Source organism: Meleagris gallopavo, chromosome 2 (genome assembly GCF_905368555.1).
Source record: "Meleagris gallopavo chromosome 2, MGAL_WU_HG_1.1, whole genome shotgun sequence".
Taxonomy (NCBI): domain Eukaryota; kingdom Metazoa; phylum Chordata; class Aves; order Galliformes; family Phasianidae; genus Meleagris; species Meleagris gallopavo.
In genome coordinates, this window is record NC_139405.1 from 36,525,916 (window position 1) to 36,545,662 (window position 19,747).

General features: G+C 33.2%; 1 protein-coding gene across 1 annotated transcript in view; it reads right to left on the reverse strand.

Moving 5' to 3' along the window:
- The window catches only part of RYR2 (ryanodine receptor 2), a 352,078-nt gene that overhangs the window by 68,004 nt on the left and 264,327 nt on the right, over positions 1 to 19,747 (reverse strand). Inside the window, 10 exon segments of the mRNA XM_085219664.1 lie at positions 170 to 262; positions 1,754 to 1,841; positions 2,218 to 2,458; positions 3,765 to 4,085; positions 5,458 to 5,588; positions 6,333 to 6,414; positions 8,621 to 8,859; positions 9,534 to 9,594; positions 14,985 to 15,034; positions 18,709 to 18,830. Of these exon segments, the coding sequence (XP_085075790.1) occupies positions 170 to 262; positions 1,754 to 1,841; positions 2,218 to 2,458; positions 3,765 to 4,085; positions 5,458 to 5,588; positions 6,333 to 6,414; positions 8,621 to 8,859; positions 9,534 to 9,594; positions 14,985 to 15,034; positions 18,709 to 18,830 (1,428 nt within the window).

Consider the following 19,747-nt stretch of genomic DNA (forward strand, 5'->3'; position numbering starts at 1 on the left):
TCAAAGTCCAACTGTGTTTCTCAAATGACTACATATTGCTTCTCAACCCAGTGTTTTAACTTATTACAAGTGGTCAAAAAATAACATTTAAAATAATAATAATAATAATGCTTCTCCAGAGTCCTCTTGTCTCCTTTTGCTTTGCAAAGAGAACAAATATTTACGCTACCTTGGACATCTTAGATTTGGTGTCACTGATAAGGAAGGACATGTTGTTGATTTCATTTTGTACCACAAAGTTCTGCTCTTCCCTTTTGAAATTCTGAAACACATAGAAGATCTCAGCTAAAAGCACAGACAATATATGAGGAGAGTATCCAAATAAAATTAAAAGCATAGATGAATTGGAAATTTATAAAATTCACAAAAATAAGATGAGGACAGAAAAATATAATGGATGATCAAGAACAGCATTGAATTCTAGTTTTATTTATGTTACACAGCTCAAAATTTTGTGTTGCTATTGTGATTTTTCTACACCAGAGAAAAGGTGGTATTTATCTGGGTATGAAAGACACAATAAAAATCTCTAATTCACTATAAAAATTTGTTTAGGTTTTCCTTTACTAATAAAACCATCCATTCCAATTTTTAGCATCACAAGATCCAATATTATTTAGATACATAAGTAAGTTTAAATAAAACTCCAAACTTATGAATACACAAATAATTTGGTGATCTAGTTCCTATCTACAGAGAAAAGAGTGTACAGCAATGTTTGTAATATATCTTAAAGTAAAATTCAGACACAACTACAAAAATAATAAAGCATCTTCCTTCTGAAACTTGAAAAAACTGAAGTTATGGCAGAAAAGAAATTCAGTGCAGACAAGAGTCCATAACAAGATCAATTCTTGAAATTGTTTAGTCTTTTTCTGTTTTGAGTTTTTTCTTCTTTTTCCTCCAGTAACTGCATGAATCATACTTCATTTTCATTTTTGTACCATCAGTGACAGTGCCTGATTAGGTCTTACATCCAGACTCCCTTGTTCTTGCACAACAGAAATCAGACTTGAGAAACAAGGATTCTATATTTGGTAGAAGTGCAAGTAAGAAGAGATACTTAACTTTATCAAACATTAAATGGTATCATATAAGTAAAATATCTTATTTGGAGATTGCTTTTAAGATGTACTGCTACTTGCTCTTAGAATACCAGTTTATTAGCTTATGTTTATGTAATCCAGCTATAGAACTATGTTTAATAATTGAATTACGTACATTTAACCTTTATTAAAGTCTGTGCTGCAACACAAATGAAGTCACAATAAGTAGAGCTGTGCACTTCCTTCAGAAAACCTTCTTTCTACTAGCACTATTGAGGATCTTTTCAAAGTAATTTTTATTCTAACTCTGTCTAGAGGCTCAAGCATGTAGACTATACAATTTAACAAAATGTCCTCTTCTTTAACAAGACATCTCTAATGTGGCAGTCATTTACTCAGATTATAAAACAGGTTTGAAGCTGATTAAAAATATGGCAATGAGATAGGCCTGAATTAGCTTAATAGTAATTATACAATAATGCAATACACAAAAAACATCCAGTCATTGTTATGCTTCAGAAACACCCATCAATCCCCCTAACTAAGCCAACATTAAAAGAAGTATCAAAAAAATTAAGTCATTACTACCTCCACAGCTACATTTTAAACTCTGAAATTAACTGTGTTTTCTCAAATAATATAAGTAATACAATTGATAGCCTAATAGAAAAACTACCTTAAGATATATTTACCAAAGAATTACTTACATGAGATTTTGACCAGTAAATAAAGACTTCAGCCACCATGCGGAATAATTCTTCAGCTTCAGGGTTGGGCTCTTTCAGCCATTTTGCCCTAAAATTTGGTAAAAGGGCAGAAATGCTGATGATCCTTATTGGCTTTATAATTGAACACCATTTTCAACATTTTACCAAAACCAAGCATGCAAATCCTTTCCAGTAGCAGTGACTTTTTGATGTCCTATTTCAGAATTTTTAAAATTCTTATAAACCTATTTGAAGCTTATCACATTTATATTGGACCTACTACTTTTCCACTTCTGATAAAGGCTCTAGTTTATCCTGAGCTGTAAAGCATCAGCTTGATCAACTTTAAGATTTGCAGGCTGAGTAAAAGCTACTTTAATTCAGTAGTGGGCATACCAAGAATAAGATATGGTATCAATAAACAAGATTTTATGCGATTTATTAACCTATTCCTCTCCACATACCTGTTATAGTCCACAAATCTAATCAACAAAGGGTAGAAGGCATAGAGGTCCCGTGCCAAAGTGGTGAACTCATCTAGGATGAGCAGTTCAGCCTCCGACATGTCACCTCTGCCTTCTGCTCTTAGATGCTCTTCATCCGATACAACCACTGCTGCTTTTTTCTTTAGCTTATCCATCAGTGGCAGGAAGTGTGTCTTTAAGAGCTGTGGCTTCGCTTTGCTTATGATGGGCTGGGAAAACACTATTTAAGGCAATCAATATTATAATGTACAGCTGGCCACAAAGTATGAACAAAACTTCTACTTTTCCCTCCTTCTTGTGTCTTATTTCTAGAGTAGAGAGTAAAATCCTGCCCCCATTGAAATCAGCAGAAGTTTTGCCAAGAATTAAATGTGGTCAGGATTTCACGCAGTCAATTCACTTTGTAACTATGGGGGCAAAAAACAATTTAACAGACCAATCCTGCAAGATCATAAATCTTGAGGTGCCTATTTACAACATATATTTTGGCAACATATTGATAATTACCTGCATAATTTTGTTGAACAATGTGGAAATTGTTTAATGGTATGCAAGGGTAGATACCTATATAGCTAAAGAGTGTTCACACAAATTTTATGAGACATTAGTTCCTCTTTTGCACCTTGCTTTTCAGCTTGACTAAAGTAGGGTTGGAAAGGATGCTCCAGGTATTTACAATGCAACTCAAACAGCCTGCTTATATTTCTCATGTACAGTAGGATGATGGAAGGCTTGCATAGACAGAAATGAGACTGATCCAACTATCCATCAACCCATCATTTGAGACTTGTTAGCAAAATTTTTTGCAAATCTACTCATAAAAATTACAATGTAAATTAGCCCTTCGTCTGGGTCCATTAGTGCAAAACCATTTGTAACATATCCAGTACCAATTTATCATTAGACTTCATTATATTACTAGACCTCCATAGACTAGGAATCCAAACTGTTACCAGCTACTACAGTAAGTATCGAAAAATGATAAGAAAGCCTATTTGAAAAACTGCAATTACAACACTGAAGTACTGTGACTTCTACTTAAAGATTGCAACACTGATAAATAAACTGTATTAAAATAAAGTTAAATGTCTTATCACAAAGTAGTAATGCCATGTTTAAAAAACGACATGCATTTCCACATTTCATTGTAACAGAAATACCAGAACAGCTTTTTAAGGATCCAGGTCTCATAAAGAACAAGAAACTTCCTAATGCCTGGAAGTGGTAACCTGGTATATAATGAGAATGGGCTACATTCAACATACTGCTGAATGAGAAAAAGATGCAGTTTAATGTATTTCTTTAATTATTTATTAAGAGATAACACATACTGCTTATACTATTCTTCCCTTACGCTTAGTAGTTCTAATTTGTCAAGATTCATATTAAAAAACAAACAAATATATGAGTATTATTCTAAACCAACTCCAGCAGGGTAAATGTGGAGCAATTCAGAGCATATAAATAGATATATATATTCCAATTATATGTACATGTTTATTTATCTTTTTGTTTTTAAATCTTACCTGCTAACCTCTTCATCCAGGCTCCTTCATCAATACCGAGGTTGTTATAGATGATTTTCAATATGTTACCCAACAGAGTGTTCATGTGCTCTGATGTCAAGGCTGTACAACACACTTCAGCTTTGTCAGGATTGTTTTCTGGCCCATGCTCCCACCAGTGTGACATGTAACTACAAAGCATAGGCAGTATCACTTCCATTATATGTGGCATTTGTGTGTAGCGAATACCAGATTCTGCCAGTTCCACAATTTCTTCCATTAGCTTCACCAAGGAAGGAATATTTGGGCAAACTTCTTCTACGCTAGTAGGTAAATTAAGAACTATTAAAAAAAATAAATAAATTAAAAAAAAATAAATTAATACATTAAGTCATAGAAAGCAAATAATTCTCTCCAAGTAATACTCAATACCACTTTTTTTTCCCCCCATTTGCATTTATGCTTTTCTGATCCAAGGGAAAAACTAAAAAATAAAATAAAATGATAGGTGCTTTCACACTATTTAGCCATAAACTGGCTATATATAAGCTTCCATAACAAATCTTTCTATAATAAAAATGGAAACTTCAACAATGAAATAAATAATGAAATAAAGATTAAATTTCAAAATTCCAATCAGTGTGAGCGTTGCAGTTGCGGAAGTATTAATATAATGAATATCTCTCCACAACACATAACATGAGACATGGCTTTATTAATAGAAAAAAGAAGCATTCCCTAAAATACTGAATAGAAAAGATTATGGGAAAATGACTTCTGGAGGAGAATTTTTGACTATAATGGTAGACTTTTTAGGTTCCTTTAATTGTCAGTTCTTTCCTCTGAAAGGGATCTGAAATTTCCCTTTTTTTTTTTTTTCTTTTCCTGCTGGCAATTTCTTTCATGTACAGTTAACTTTAAGTACAGCCATTAGCTCACGAGTCTCTGACATCCTAATATACATATGCAGTGGGAAAGATAGATATCTATATATTGAAAATGTAGCCTACAATCAATGAATAAAACCGTACCAACAGAGATTAAGGCTAGATATAGTATTTTTCCAAAAGCATTATTTTCTTTTTGCTAGGCTCAAATAGATTTTACAAACTCATTTTAGTGTCCTTATTAATAGCTCAATGCAATTTTGGAAAATAAATTTAAATGTCTTTTAAAATCAAAGAAAACAAAGCTTATTGCCTTTCTACATACATAAGAAGAGCTGGAATATACATGGTAAGTAAACATGGGTGTTCATACTTGCAAGATAAGATACTATAACTTCCAAAAATGTCTCATATCTGTCCTTCTGTCCTGTATACAGGCAAAGATATTTCGCTTCAATTGCAAGTTTTTATGTGTGTTTTAGGAATTCAACATTGCATTCAAAAACTGAGGTACTAGTTATTGATCAGAATATATAACTTCATACACTATACCTGAGCTTCTAACAATGTATAAAGTCCTTATGAAAAACTGATTCTGAAGTCATATTTTGGGTATAGTATCTCAAATGAAAATATCAGTATGTTTAAAATTTAGAATAATCAGTTTTATTAAAATTTGCCCATTCATTTATGAAAGTAGAATGCAATTAAGAGAATAAAATAAAATTCTTGCACTACAAACTCTATGCAAATACATTTACTAAGGAAAGAAACATTCATAGTGAAATTTGTGTTTTCATAAGCATCACATGAGATTCTGAAAATACCTGCTCTGTCTCTTGCATTCTTGGTATTGTAAATTGAGTAGATATTATGTTTGTTCAAGTGAGTTTCCAAAAAAGCCACTGGAAAGGCACCTGAGAAAGCAGCCAAACATTCTCCTAGTGCTGATCGTTGCCTGTTAATAAACATCATTAAAGTTACACACTTTGTTGAATGAATACACTCCGTTGTAGTTGTAAATCAGTCTTCAGTTTATCCTTAGGTGCTCATCTCAAAGACATAAGTCTGTATATTATTAAATTAGCAACACAAGAAAGTAATAGAAAATGAAAAGTACAGCAAACTCCGCTAATAGATGAATTAAATGTCATGACATAAAATGTCAAAGATGGACTACTTTGTGGAAAGCAAGTGAGGAATATGCAGGGAAAACACTAAGTCATTACAATAATGACATTTGTTCTACTATATTCCTATCAGCTTTGCTGATTTTATAATTAAGAAAAAATTCACTGAATAAACTGATATGTCAAGATACCAAGTATGATGATCCCTGTATTTGAGTGATAAAATTAACTTTTTCTTAGATAAAATAAAAACTATAGATGAACTGAGTGTCATATTTTTACAGTTACTCAGTTGGTCCATAAATCATGTGATGCTTTTAATCAAATCAGACTATTTTGTCTGTAATTTTTAGTTGAATTAAGTAATATATTTGACAAATGTATAATATAATGTTTTAAGTATAATGCAATAAGTTCTGCAGATTCTGCTCAACATCTGAGCACATTTTTTTTCTGTCAAGGAGTGTTTACAAAAACCACATCTCCCTGTATTCTTTTCTGGAGTACTTATATTCATTAAACGGAATATAAATACAGATAATAAAAATAGATGAAAAAATTTTTCATCTTACCGCTCTACGTATATACTTTTGCTGGTTCCCAGAGCATACAAACTGGACAATATTCTGTAACAAGACACTTGAACATCTTCCACTGAAGAAATGAAAAATTGATAGGTATCAAGAGAAAACTTCATTAAAATTCTTTTGCCAACAACTGCATTAGTAACATTAAGCTATCAAGGACAACATACAGCAACCATTCTCTAAACACAAAAACAGTCTTCTGAACATTCAGTGCCACAGTAGAAATTAATGGCATAGCAACGCTGTAGGAACAACTTCTAATTGCATAACCATTAATTGCTATAGAAAATGTATCAATGTATCTTTTCTAGTTTTTCTTGAGCACTTCCACTTTGAAAAACTGCATGGCAAACCAAATAAAGTTCCTGAGAGCATAAAAAAATAATAATAATTTAAAAATTGATTTACAAATGTAACACCAGTGCATTTAATACAACACAGAGGAAGCAAAATGGTATTAAATATGTATTTAATTATTTTAATCACAGTTCATATTTTTTAAAATTTAGACCTAGAAAGCAGTTAACAGCATCTACTTAATTTTAGACCAACAAAGGATTAAAAAAGAAAAATAACGCCTTCGGTTCTTCTGAATACTTCACCAAATCACGTTTCAAAATTAAAAATATTTCAATCATGAAAATGTGAGGTTCCTCTTAACATCTATTTGAAAAAAAAAGAGTTTCCAGTATAATATGTAGTACTAGTGTCACAATAATATAAGCACCATCAAGGACAACACTCCAATTCTTTCCATATTTTTATTTTACAACTTTTCTATTCTATCCCGCAGTGCAATAATTTTTACCTAAGATTGAATGAAATTTTGGAACTAAAACAGAACTTACACATAATGTGCTGGGAAAGTCTAGAAGAGTGTTCATCAAAGCAACATAGTCACATTCTTTACTACAGTGTGTTTATAGTTCTGTTCATCTTTTAGACCTAGGTATTTTTATGTAATAATAACAACCTTGGGTACACTAATGCACCTTTGTACATGATCATGCTATGTACTACTCTGTAAATGTAATACAAGCACCAAGGCAAGATACCTGTCATCAGAATATTACAAATAAAATAATCTTATAATTAGGCATAATTTAAACTAATAGTTTTCTTAGTTTATGAATTCTAATATTGGGAGTTTAACACCAAAGTGACATATGTGGAATAAATAATGAAGAAAATCTCACTAGGGAGAAAGTATGAAAAGCTTATCATTAAGTTCCAAAACACAGAATATCAAAGGACAAAAAATAAACAAAGCATATTCATGCTTGAAAAACAATATTTATAATGAGGTAGTAATAGCTAAAAATAGATCACTTATTCTGGATACTGTTGGAAACTCCTGAATTTTACAGAAATAATTTATTAAAAGAACTGGATATTTATGTCTCAAAACATTGTAATCCATTAGTATAACTCCAAAATTTCAAAAACAATTCTTTAACAATGTTTTAAATAATGATTTTTCTAAGGTCTTCTTTTTTCTAAGGTCTTCTTTCCAGAGAATTCCATAAATTAGATAGCTATTCAGAAGCAGAACAGCTTGCTTTGGCATACACTGGCCAGCAGAATTCCTATGGAGTTCCTAAAGCACATAGCATTAAAATTTTGTGTTCACAGAGTCACCAAGGTTGGAAAAGACCTCCAAGATCATTCAGTCCAACTGTCGCCAATATTTCCCACTAAACAATGTCCTTCAGTACCACATACAAATGTTTCTTGAAAACCTCCAGGGTTGGTGACTCCACCATCTCCTGGTGTTACAGACTAAAAAATTTTGTCCTGAAGAGATTGGGTTTGGGAAAATAAATAACACTGAATCTGCTATAATTAGAGTATCCATAGAAATGAAATTACATACATTCCTTTTTTTAGCAACTGAATTCTTATTTCTTCCACTTTTCTTTATGATCTGAGATGCACACACAGACATTGCTAGATGGGGAATGTATAACAGGAAACCATTGCTTGAGCAGTGTATTCTCAGTTATGAACAGAGCAAAGACAAATTAACTTCAAGTAACTTTTCTCAGTGACAAAATAACAGTGAATCAATAAGTAGAGACAATACAAAAATTAAACCTTCATAGCTACATCTAAACAGTTACAGAAAGTCCACTAAAACCTGAAGACTGTTCTAGATCATTTATCACAAAGCTTTACTCAAAATTTTGCCCTTCTCTAATTGAAAGGAGAGCCTATTAATACCTACTATATATTATGAATATATTAATTGCATAGCATTTCTAAATTATACGTACATATCAAATCTTCCCCAAACTGGTGCTGTCCAATATGTTCAAATAATGAAGACAACACTGGAAGGAGTGCCACTGTGGTATAATTAATGATTTGTGTAACTCCCTTGGGCTGGTTTCTGCTGTGTGTAAACTGGCCTTGCTTAAGATTTTCCATTGTTTTCTCCAGATCTTCAGCAGCATTGTCCAAAAATGCTCTCAATGCCATCTTAACAGACTCCAGACCAGTTTTCATTACAGTTCTGTATATATCATGCAAAGAAAATGAAGCAGAATATTTCATTAGACAAGCATGGAATAAATTCTAGACTTGGTTTCTATGAAATAGATGACAAAGATCTGAAGAAAGATCTTTTATCTTCCAAGATTATAAGAGTTTCTCATAGCAGTACAAGCTAATGAAAAAAAATGTTTCATAGGTGCACAACATAAGGATTTTTATTTGGTTTTCCACTATAAAGATTTAGATCCTTTTTAAGACAGGGAATAATTTGCTCAAAATGCAACCTGGATTAATTTGGCAATGAAGACAGACTCAGAGACAGATTCAGTGCACTCTAGGTGCACTTAACTCCTGATTTATTTAGTTTTTAATAAGCAGCATAAACAAAGGAATGTTTTTAATGTTATTGTGGTTTTGAGACAATCACATGATATAAGCAGATGGAAGAACAGTCAGCAGTTCCTTGACACCAATGATCTGAACTGAAACTTGAAGTGTAACTTACAAATACTGTTCTGCCAAAATCTAGATAGGTAAAACAAGTAATTAACCTATTTTGAAAGTGGAAATTATTTTCAGTACTGTAACTTCTTTTCTGACCATTGAAATGCTGTAGCCTTACACAAATCTGATCGGATACTGTTTTCTTTTAGGTTATACTCTTTGTACTTTAGGAAATATGTTCAGTATTACCTGGCATCCAAAGTCTGGCCCAATATGTGAAGACAGTTGACAATTGATGTTGCATCATTTCCTAAATAGGAAGGAAAATTACCCACCAATTTAGCTGAGCATACTTTAGAGCATATCTACAGTCTGCTAATTGTGTCTTTGATTTTAATGAATGAGTAAGTTATATAGCAGAAGAGTAATTCAACTTTTGTAAAATTTTGACAGGCAAGCTAAAAAACATGCAGTTTGTTGTCTTATCCTTGTTTGCACAAATTCAGTAAGTAGAGGCAGTTAAGCATCTCTCATCAAATAGCTGAGGCAATCAAGAAGGAAGCACTTAAGTGTGGGGTTAATTAGAGTTATAGTGTATTGTCTGGTTTTTATTTAATTTTATAAACTTTGTTTTAATTGATCCAAGTTTATCAGAACATTTATCTTTCTCCTCTCAGGAAAATAAAAGCTACTTAAACGCTGCTCTTGCAACTCTGCCGTGAAGAGAAGACTTATTTAAAACATCACCAAAAAGGTTAGCTCCGTATTACAAATAGACTGTAACTATTTATAGAAGAAGCAGATCTGCTTTGTACATGAGTAGCAGTCTCTGCCATTATATACATTACAGTTAAGGATGTAAAAAGAGAACATGCCTTGTATGAACATGCATAGCCTCTAATGTTGGCATCTATATGTCACCTCGAAGTTCACATTTTAAATCCAGGACAGATTTGGGCTTAAAAATTTTACCCCCAGTTTATGTAATTTTTTTAAAATGTAAATCACTGCAAAAACGAAAATAATTTTTCTTCCTTCCCTATAGTTCAAGCTTCTCAATTAAAAATAATAAATAAATGAAACAGACTGAAAGCTTAAGATAGATTTCTGAAAATATTGTCAGCTGTACTATATTACCAGTGGTTATTTCACTTGACAATATCAGCAAACATAAAATTTAAAGAAGCAGCTGTTTCATTGTAGCAAAGATTTTAAAAGCTAAGCTGCAAGGAAGGAGTGGGAGGTTTATTGCAGTACTATGAATGCTGTCCCATTTTACCAAAATTAGGGGTACTGTTGCAGTGTAGACCCACAGTAGATTAAACAAACTGAACCACAGCTTCTATGACTGCCATCAGCCATGCAGACCCATCCTATTTGCACTGGCACTAACGGTCATGCGATGACAATAACAACCAAATGATAAAGCTGGGGAATCACAAATGAATTCTACACCAAAAAAAAGTAACTGTACCCATAAAGATTAAGGTTTTTGTCAACTCCTATTTTTGACAATCCCTGTGTTTTCTCTTTATTATTTTACTGCTCTTGTGACATGAATGCAAACACTGACAAAGAAAAGATTTCAGGACCATGGTAATGACAGCAAAGTCAGAGGGAAGCACTCAAGGCAATCCTAGTATAGACTGTAAATTAAACTGTCATGCAAAGTGTGCATATTCAGTAAGCTACAGTGGAATACAGAGATGTTTATTCTATTCTATTTATTCTATTTCCCGGAAATAGATTGGTTACCAGGTAACATTGAAGGATTTGGGTTTTTTTTCCCCTCCAGTAATAAAATTATTGTAAAATCTATTGAGGTATGAAAAATATATTCTAAACCAATATTACAATGTTATGCAAGGTAACGCGTTTCAAAGAGCCAGCTCCAGTGCCTCACCCCAAAACAAGATTTCCACAACTAGCTTAACTGTCATCAAGCAAGATGAATAGCAGTTTTGAATCTCCTGAAATTTTAGGATTATTTTGCTTCGTGGTAACAAACTACAGTTTTAATCACTCCCACAATTTAGTTAAAATACCATACATTCGGTTTGGAATCATTTAGTTTAAATTCACTGGAAAGCAGCTCTGAAGGCCGTTTCTACATCTGCCATAAATAGATGTAGCTGTAGTTTAGCAACATAATACAAACTCTTTTCCCTATTTAAGAAGAATTTGCAAATTTTGGAGACTTTTCAAAATGAATCAGTTTGAGAGGTGGGTTTACATAGCTGAATGTTCCTAGCAATTTGCAGATTTTGGGAGCTAGACAGGTATAGGCAAATTAATGAGATACTACATTTCATCTAATGAAACAAGCGAGGGCAACCAGTTAACCCACTGTAAAAGAAAAAGAGATAAACATTTTTCTTAGGAATAAACATACACTGTGCTCAGCAAACTGGAAAAGCCTTTCACATGTTCATCTTGGATATGAGAGTAGAATTCCGTGAGCATGAAAAATTGATGTACTACAGTTTAGCCATTTTTATAAACATAACCCTGAAATCAGCCTTTCTAAACTGTCATGAAAATTCCTTCCTGGAGCGTCTCCCTTTGTTTATAAGCTCAGAAAGGATTTGTTACAAAATTAGAAAATATAACTTGCTATGAAATGTAGGTTTAGATTCTGTGGCAATTCTGAGTCTTACTTTTGTTTGATGTCATGCATTTACTTGTTTTCATCAAAGCAAACAACAACAAAGGGTAGTTTGTAGTTTTTGTATATTTTACGTAAAACTTTTAAAATTCATTAAAAAAAGAAATTAATCCTTTTAAATTTAACATTCCAAGAATCAGTTTGCTTCCAACCTGAGCTCAGAAGTGAACTTCAAAAGGCAGCACTTTTTTTTTGGAACTTGAGTTATAAGATCTGAAATTAGGCGGTTTCTAATAAAAATAGTTTTGTTAGTATTGCCAAAATTTAAGTGTATATACATACCTTCATTAAATTAACATTATTTTTATTAAATATATTTTTATTTTCAGAAGCCTGAAAGCTTGATAGGAAATATTCCAATTGCAGAAATGAATATGTAGTATATAGAATTTCTTTCAATCATGAAAAGAGAGCAGATAAGTACAATTCAGAGGATAAAAGCTTAAACAAGAGCTGTCTTTAATGTAAATCTTCATATAACTTAACATCCACAAAAATCAGTGGAGACTGGATACATGCAAATACTGGAATACAAGTTCAAGAGGCTGAAGTTAAATGTATCCCAACAGCTATTATAAACACTGATCCCAAGAACTGCACCACTGTGCAGTATCTGAAGTGCTGTCCTATGTATTTTAGAAAGCAATATTCTTTATATATCAGGAAGGAAGAATCTTTACTATGAAAATGCCATGGCTATTGATGCCAGGATGGGAAGGACCCTAACAGATACGGGATCTAATTAGGCAGAGAAAGCCTTCTGTCTTTTCTTTGGAGCTTTTCTGATTAATTTCTGAAGTCAGCCAAAATGAGGAAGCAAAAGCAGGCCATTCTCATCTGATGTCTTATTCAACAAACTGTTGTTCCATGTAACATAGCTCTGCACTACTTGTATACAGATATTTTTAATTACAAATTCATATAGAAATAATGGGTCACCACCAGTTTCAACAGTATAAAAAGTGAATCAAGTCACTCACAGAAACCTGCTTTTTAAATTGAGAAATATAAATTCAAGTTCTCAGATGCAAATGCTACTGATGCAGAAATATGTTTGCAGCTTTCAAACAAACAGTAAATTATTGGGGTCAAATTCTACTTTCAAATTCTAATTTATGCATTCAAGAAATAAGTCCATGCTGAATTACAGTTCTATAATTTTAGTAACAATCTTAGATATCAGATCAGATGCTTAAGTTCACTCTAGAAGATATTTTTTTTAATCTTTTCATTTTATCAAGGCTTATACAGAGTTTACAGTACAGGACTTTTACCAATGACTTTAACATATGCAGTTGTATCTTCAGCATTCACAATAAATATAAAACACTTGTATGGAATGTCAATAAAATAGCAAATTCCACAACATCCAAAAAGCTTATTACCAAGCAACTCTTGTTCATTCAAGGAGCTTCTAGGCTCCAGCTGTATTCTGAGCTGTCCTCATAAGCATTTTCCCCTCTTCTGCACAGGCCTTTTGATCCAATCAGGTTTTCTAATATGATTTAATTAATTGTCAATGTAAGGCAAGCTGTAAGATGACTTTGACTTGAGTTAGTAGGTTCACAGTTGCAAGCACGCTCCAGAGTCTTATTGTAATCTTGTCATAACTAATGGGAAAACCACAGTACATTTCTGTGTTTTGTATTCACTTAATTACTGCATACTAGGAAACCTGAGTTGAAAACCAAACGATGGACACCATGCACCATCCGACACCATCTATCCTAACTCCTCCTACAATTTGAATCCAACCCAAGAACAGAAATTAAGTAAGCTGAAACATGAAACAGTCTTTCCTTTAGTACTCAAAGAAATTATGTTGAATTCAATGTTGAACTTGAATTGTCATTCATTTTAGGAGAAAAAAATAATGAGAAAAACAAATTCACACAGCAACAACAAGAACAAAATATTGATAAAAAACTTAATAGTATACCTAAACTAGTTCATTCTTAGAAGAAATAACCTTGTATATGAACCATAGTTTACACATAGGTTGGTGACATATTCCATCCTTCAAAAAAGCTACACCACCACACAGCTGCACAAATAACTCAATTCTTTTTATGATCTTTTGACTTAACAACAAAAACCACTCAGTTCATCCCAAAACATATTTAAAAGCTATGTCCACAAATAACTTCTACGCTACCTTCTGAGCTTAATGGCTTTTCTAATGGTTTGTAAGCTTTTTATGCACCACAATGCTGCATCAAATTAGCTCCTTCTCTTCATTTTTTGATGAAATTGAATGAAATATGTAGAAATTGAGTTAGATGCATGTTATCTTAATCAAATTTTAGTCAGATAGATGATTACCCAATTACATATATGCGTGAATGCTGAATTTTGCAGTGCACCCACATTAATTACAGAAGCTACATGTCATAGGATGCACTATTTCAACTATCCTACTATCGTGGCATAAGAAAAATTTGCAGAGTAAATGACTGTGCCACGCATTGCATGTAGTACTTAAACTATATGGAGACTTCAAATTAACTTCAATTAAGTGATTTTCATATGAAGTAAGACAAACACCCAGACCCTGATAGATTCACACAGTACCAGAGATATAGTAGACAAACTATGTGTATGTGGAGTAAAAGCACATCTGTGAATGTTTAAGATTTCCACAGAACATCACTAAGCATTTCAAACCAATACTAATTTTCCTTAACAAGTTTCCAATAAATATGCAGTTCTGATACTCTGCTTTTTCCAAGTGAATTATAATATGTTACTATAATTAACTCAGTGACTTTTTTTTTTTTTTTTTTTGGAAGAAGGAAATCCAGATGTTAAGACATACAGAAAACAAAATAACCCCCACCCCAAAAAACTGGTAACTACAAAAGCTTTTCAATTTCATCTAATAAATTCTGTGATCTATCAGCCTAAACAATTAGTGGTCTGTGAAGACCATGCATTTCAGCCATGCAGCATGCAACAAAGCAGCACATAACGCAATGCAAAAATGGCAAATAAAACCAAGAGATGGCCATGCTAGTATTTGTCAAGGGTCTCCTTACCAAACAGTGAAATCCTATGCCTGACAAGAACTCCAAGTTTGCAGAACAGGCTGAAGACAAAAGAAAAATAAAAGAGAAGGAAAAAAGAAGATAAAAGGGGGGAAGAGGGAAGAAAGAAAAAATAACAGCTGATATATGAGCAGGAAAAGCAACATGATGTCACGCAGAAAGAATCAATTATCTGAGCAGAATGTGGGACAGAGTATTAAAGAAAGAGATTTTAAGTGCATATCCTTAACAAACATGGTTAAATAAGCACATATTGTAATTTAAAAAATTAAAAAAAGAAATCAAATTAAAAGCAAAGCTAACTAATATAAAAGCATCTTATATGAAAACCCACAAGGAAATTACCATTAAAGCTTTAAGAAGTAAAATATGGTAGGATGCTATTCAGGATGTCACTGACAATTTGAAAACAAAAGGTAAAGAAATCAAATTAATTGAAGTGTTTGATGGCAAATGTTTAACTAACCCAACTTGGATCTCACCATCTAGAGATCACAGCATGAATCTTTTAAATACAGTGCTTTCCAACATGACTTAACATGAAAAACAACATAAATCAATGTGAAAAATAACCTCTTACGTGGTCAAAAGTAAACACAAATGAATACCATCAGTGATTTAACTTCATATGTGTAAAATACTTTTTGCGTTGATGAGAAGTGTCCCATTCTAAACAATAAAGAATGAAATTTTGCATTAATTCATAGAAGCAGGAGCACACTGCCCTACTCATATTAAGCCTGGCCTCCAAATATGGGAGAGATTAGTGCAATCTTTATGAACCAGTCCAATCTGAGAATTTTCTCCAACAATGATAAATTTTGTTCCTATTTTTGTGCTGTAAAAACCCTCAACTGCTAGAATGATACAAACAATACTCTCTCTGTTTTTGAGGGCTTCTCCAAAAATAATGACTCTTATTTTATTATGCTGCTCATGACATCAGAGGTAGAAGGTGTTGATATGGCTGTACAGGCTGAACCTTCCACCAATATTCCATTACATTTTATTGCTCTGCAGCAGAAGGACATTCTGTCACATGGCATCTGACATTTAAGTGTATATGAAGCAACTGCATATAACTGCATTACTCCATGCAGAAAAAAATGGCACCTGTTGACATTCATCAACACCTGCTGAATGTTTCAGAAAACCAAATAGTGGATGTGAGCACAGTGCATTTCAGCAGTGGTGATAGTGACAATGCGTGACCTTTATTGGTGCAGATTTTTATGAGAACAGTATCACAATTCTTGTTCATCCTGGAAAAAAAGCATAGCTAATGATGGTGACTAAGTTGAAAAATAATGTTTTGTAGCTGAGAATGTGCTCTATCAACTAGTGTTGTTGTGTTCTTTGTATCTGTTGTAGTTTCCAGAGAAATAAATAGGAGGCATGATTTTGGAGCACCCTACACATTAAGCTATTTTAATTACTATTTAATTATTTTATAACTGCAGTCATATGAGCCAGTTAGCAACCTCTGATTTAAAAGCAAAAGACACATAAGCATGTTTGCAGTCTTTGGATAAGATCTGCACATGTCGTTCCATTGACAGATGAGAGCTCAAGTGACAAAAGGAAATATTGATGTCCAGAATCAGAACGGTCAGGTTAATGTGCTGCTGAATCCACCTTATTAGCCAGTGCATAGTGATCCATTATAACAACAGCAACTGCCCTGTTTTAGAAAAGATTCTGATTGGTGCATGGTGCAGGCTCTCTGTTCACCTATATCACAAGGCAAACATATACTACATATTCTTCTATGAGGATTATGGTTTATCTAGTCCAACAAGAAAAGGTTTACAGAGGTATATTATCATTGTACAAATCCTGTTTCCCTTCCCATAACGACATTAATCAGCTTCCAATCTATCTTTTCTTTCAGCACACAAATGCTATTCAACTTACTGTAACATTCAGCAGACGCTGTCTCCACAAAATCAAACTGAAATTGTTATCTCCAGTGTAACAACTGTAAGTTCAGAGGAAAAAAAGGAAAAAAAAAAAAAAAAAAAGTACAAAAATCCAGAGTTTCCAATGGTTAGTACTTACTTAGTACTTCTGGACTCATGTCTAGAACTAATTTGACACAATTGCAAAAATACAAGGATTCTAAGGTAGTATAATGGAGAAGAAATAAAAAAAAAGTCATTCCTGAATAGGCTGGTTACAAATACGTAAAAGATAATTCCATGATGTTTCAGAAAGAGGTATGACCCATGTGTTCCCCTAGAACTAGTCTAGATTTAATGTGCTTGCTAAACTAAGAATGGTTGTAGCACTTGCTGACAATCAAAATGACACTCCTTCACAGTTTAAAGAATGTAAGTTTATCTTCATTGGAAAAAGACAGCAGTCAGAAATTGCCCTTAATTCAAAGAAAGTCTAGATAAGATTTTCACCCAAACAAAAACTCAACAGAGGTCCCAAAAATCAGCTTTGAAAAAATTCCTACAATCTGAAGAGCATGGGAGAAACAAAAATGTTGTCAAAATTATGTCAAAATTAAAACAGCCCAAAACAACACTTTCAAAAATGGATTACATAATGCAGTCGTATTAGCCTACCAGTTAAGAAATAAACTCAACAAGATTTATCCAGATTTGCATGGGTTTTATTGACTTTGTCTGACACTTCTAGATGGAAAAAAACTGAATTGTGTTTAGCAGCACCTCTGATCTTTTGATGAGCTACATGTTCAAGAATGTCATGCATACAGCTAGACAGCATAGGTGCAGAATTCCTGAATCCATGCAGCGTGTTCATATTTCCTTGTTTGACATGGGATTTATTGAAGAGCCTTAACAACTGCTAAAATGTTCTAATCCAGTAAATTATAGACAAAATACAGCAGCTCTAGATGCATGCATTATAAAATAATTGTTTAGTTCTTTGAGGAAGGCCGTTCAGCCAAGCTACCAGACCAAATCATTTCATGAGATGTCAGTCAAGAGCAACTTTTTATGCTCAGTATTGCTGCTAGAAACTCTACTCAATATTCATACAATCTTGCAAACCCCCTCATATATGTACCACGATCAACTGCCTGTCTACTTTGAAGAGCTACAATGTAGTTTTGCCTGGCTCAGTACCCAATAACAACCATGGGGGCATCCGTGACACCTGTACTATGCAGTTACAAAGATGATCCTGTGTTAAATTTGTAGTCCTCACTACTAAACAGGAAAAATGGGTTTCAATTCAACCAGAAATGAGATTAAGTGAAAACGTTCTGGGAAGATAGTCTAATAATGGATAACTTCAGAGGAGAAAGAATATAACTCTCATTTTACTTTTTATGGGGACAGTAATAATGATACCTTTCTGAAATTCAGTTATTGAAAAATTTTCCTTTAAATCTAAATAAAATATAGGAATAATTGCTTCAGAACATACCTATTACAACAGTGAGAACTGATACACAATTATATATCTCATACAACAGATGTATTGTTTCTCACAAAATAAGATCCCTACATTTGAAAATCACCATCACTACCTTTAAAACATCACATAGTCTTAATTCTGGACTCTTCCTCATTTCACACAATGAATTTGCTCAGAAGGAAAAGACAGTAAAAAAAGGTTAATTTTTGCTTTTGTAAAAATGTTTCTCAGCCTCCCACTTCTCACCTCCCCACAACAAACTGCACCATTTAATGAGACATATACCTACATGCATACAAATTAATATCATTTTAAAATTTACCTTGTTACCATTTCTTTCTCCTTATTAGAGGCATGGCCTCCACTGCTGAGAGGCCTACTTGCTGCAGATAAGAAATACAAGCGATGATTTTTGAAATACTGATCAATCAAAGGGAGCACAACCTGAAATTACATCAGAAAGAAGCAGTTATCTCAGTACGCTTTCTTAGTTACGTCCTCTATTACTCTTTGTAAGTCACCACTACAGACAGGAGATTTCAAATGTTTTCTCCTTCAAATTCCCAATATATTTATCTAGTATCTATTTTCTAAAAAATTTTCTTTATTATCCAAGATACTTAAAATATCATCAGGAAAAGCAGCAAAAAAATATTTACATTATCTCTTACACTAGATCTGTGTTTTCTTTAGGAGGAATATAAAACAGGAAGCATCATTTCATTTTACCTCACAGTTTAATATTTGTTCAATGCTACATACCTGGACACAACTATTGCTGTTCATGCCTTTAATGTAGGGAAGTTTCAGTAAAAAAATCCCTTGGAACTGTCTGTACACTAATGGCACTTAATACTATATGCTCTCAAACAAAACTCCAAAAATACCCTTGCTCGTTAAGGGCTTGTCCACAGAAGTTTTCTTATGATTGCTTCCTTTCAGGTACATGGTTCACAAAAGCGACAAAGTCAATGAGCACAGAAAATAGTACATTATGGAAGAACTGGAAGAGATTACAGTTCACTGCAAACATAACAGGGTTAGAAAACATTGCAAATACCTACCTGTGCCTATTCACTAATGAACTGAAAAGGCACTTTGAACACGCAAAATTCCAGACAAGCTTTTTAGTGCTGAAGCAAGAATCAAATTTTCTTAAATTCTCCTTGGCATATGAAGGAGAACTGGGCTGTCAGGAACCTCAAAGATTAACAATGGGATGCACAAATCTGGGGAGGAATAACCCCAGGGATCAATAAATAGTGAGGGCTGACTGCCTGGAAAATAGCTCTGCAGAGAAAGACCTGGGATCCAGATGGACATCAAATTAACCATAAATCAACTGTGTCTCTGCTGCAAAG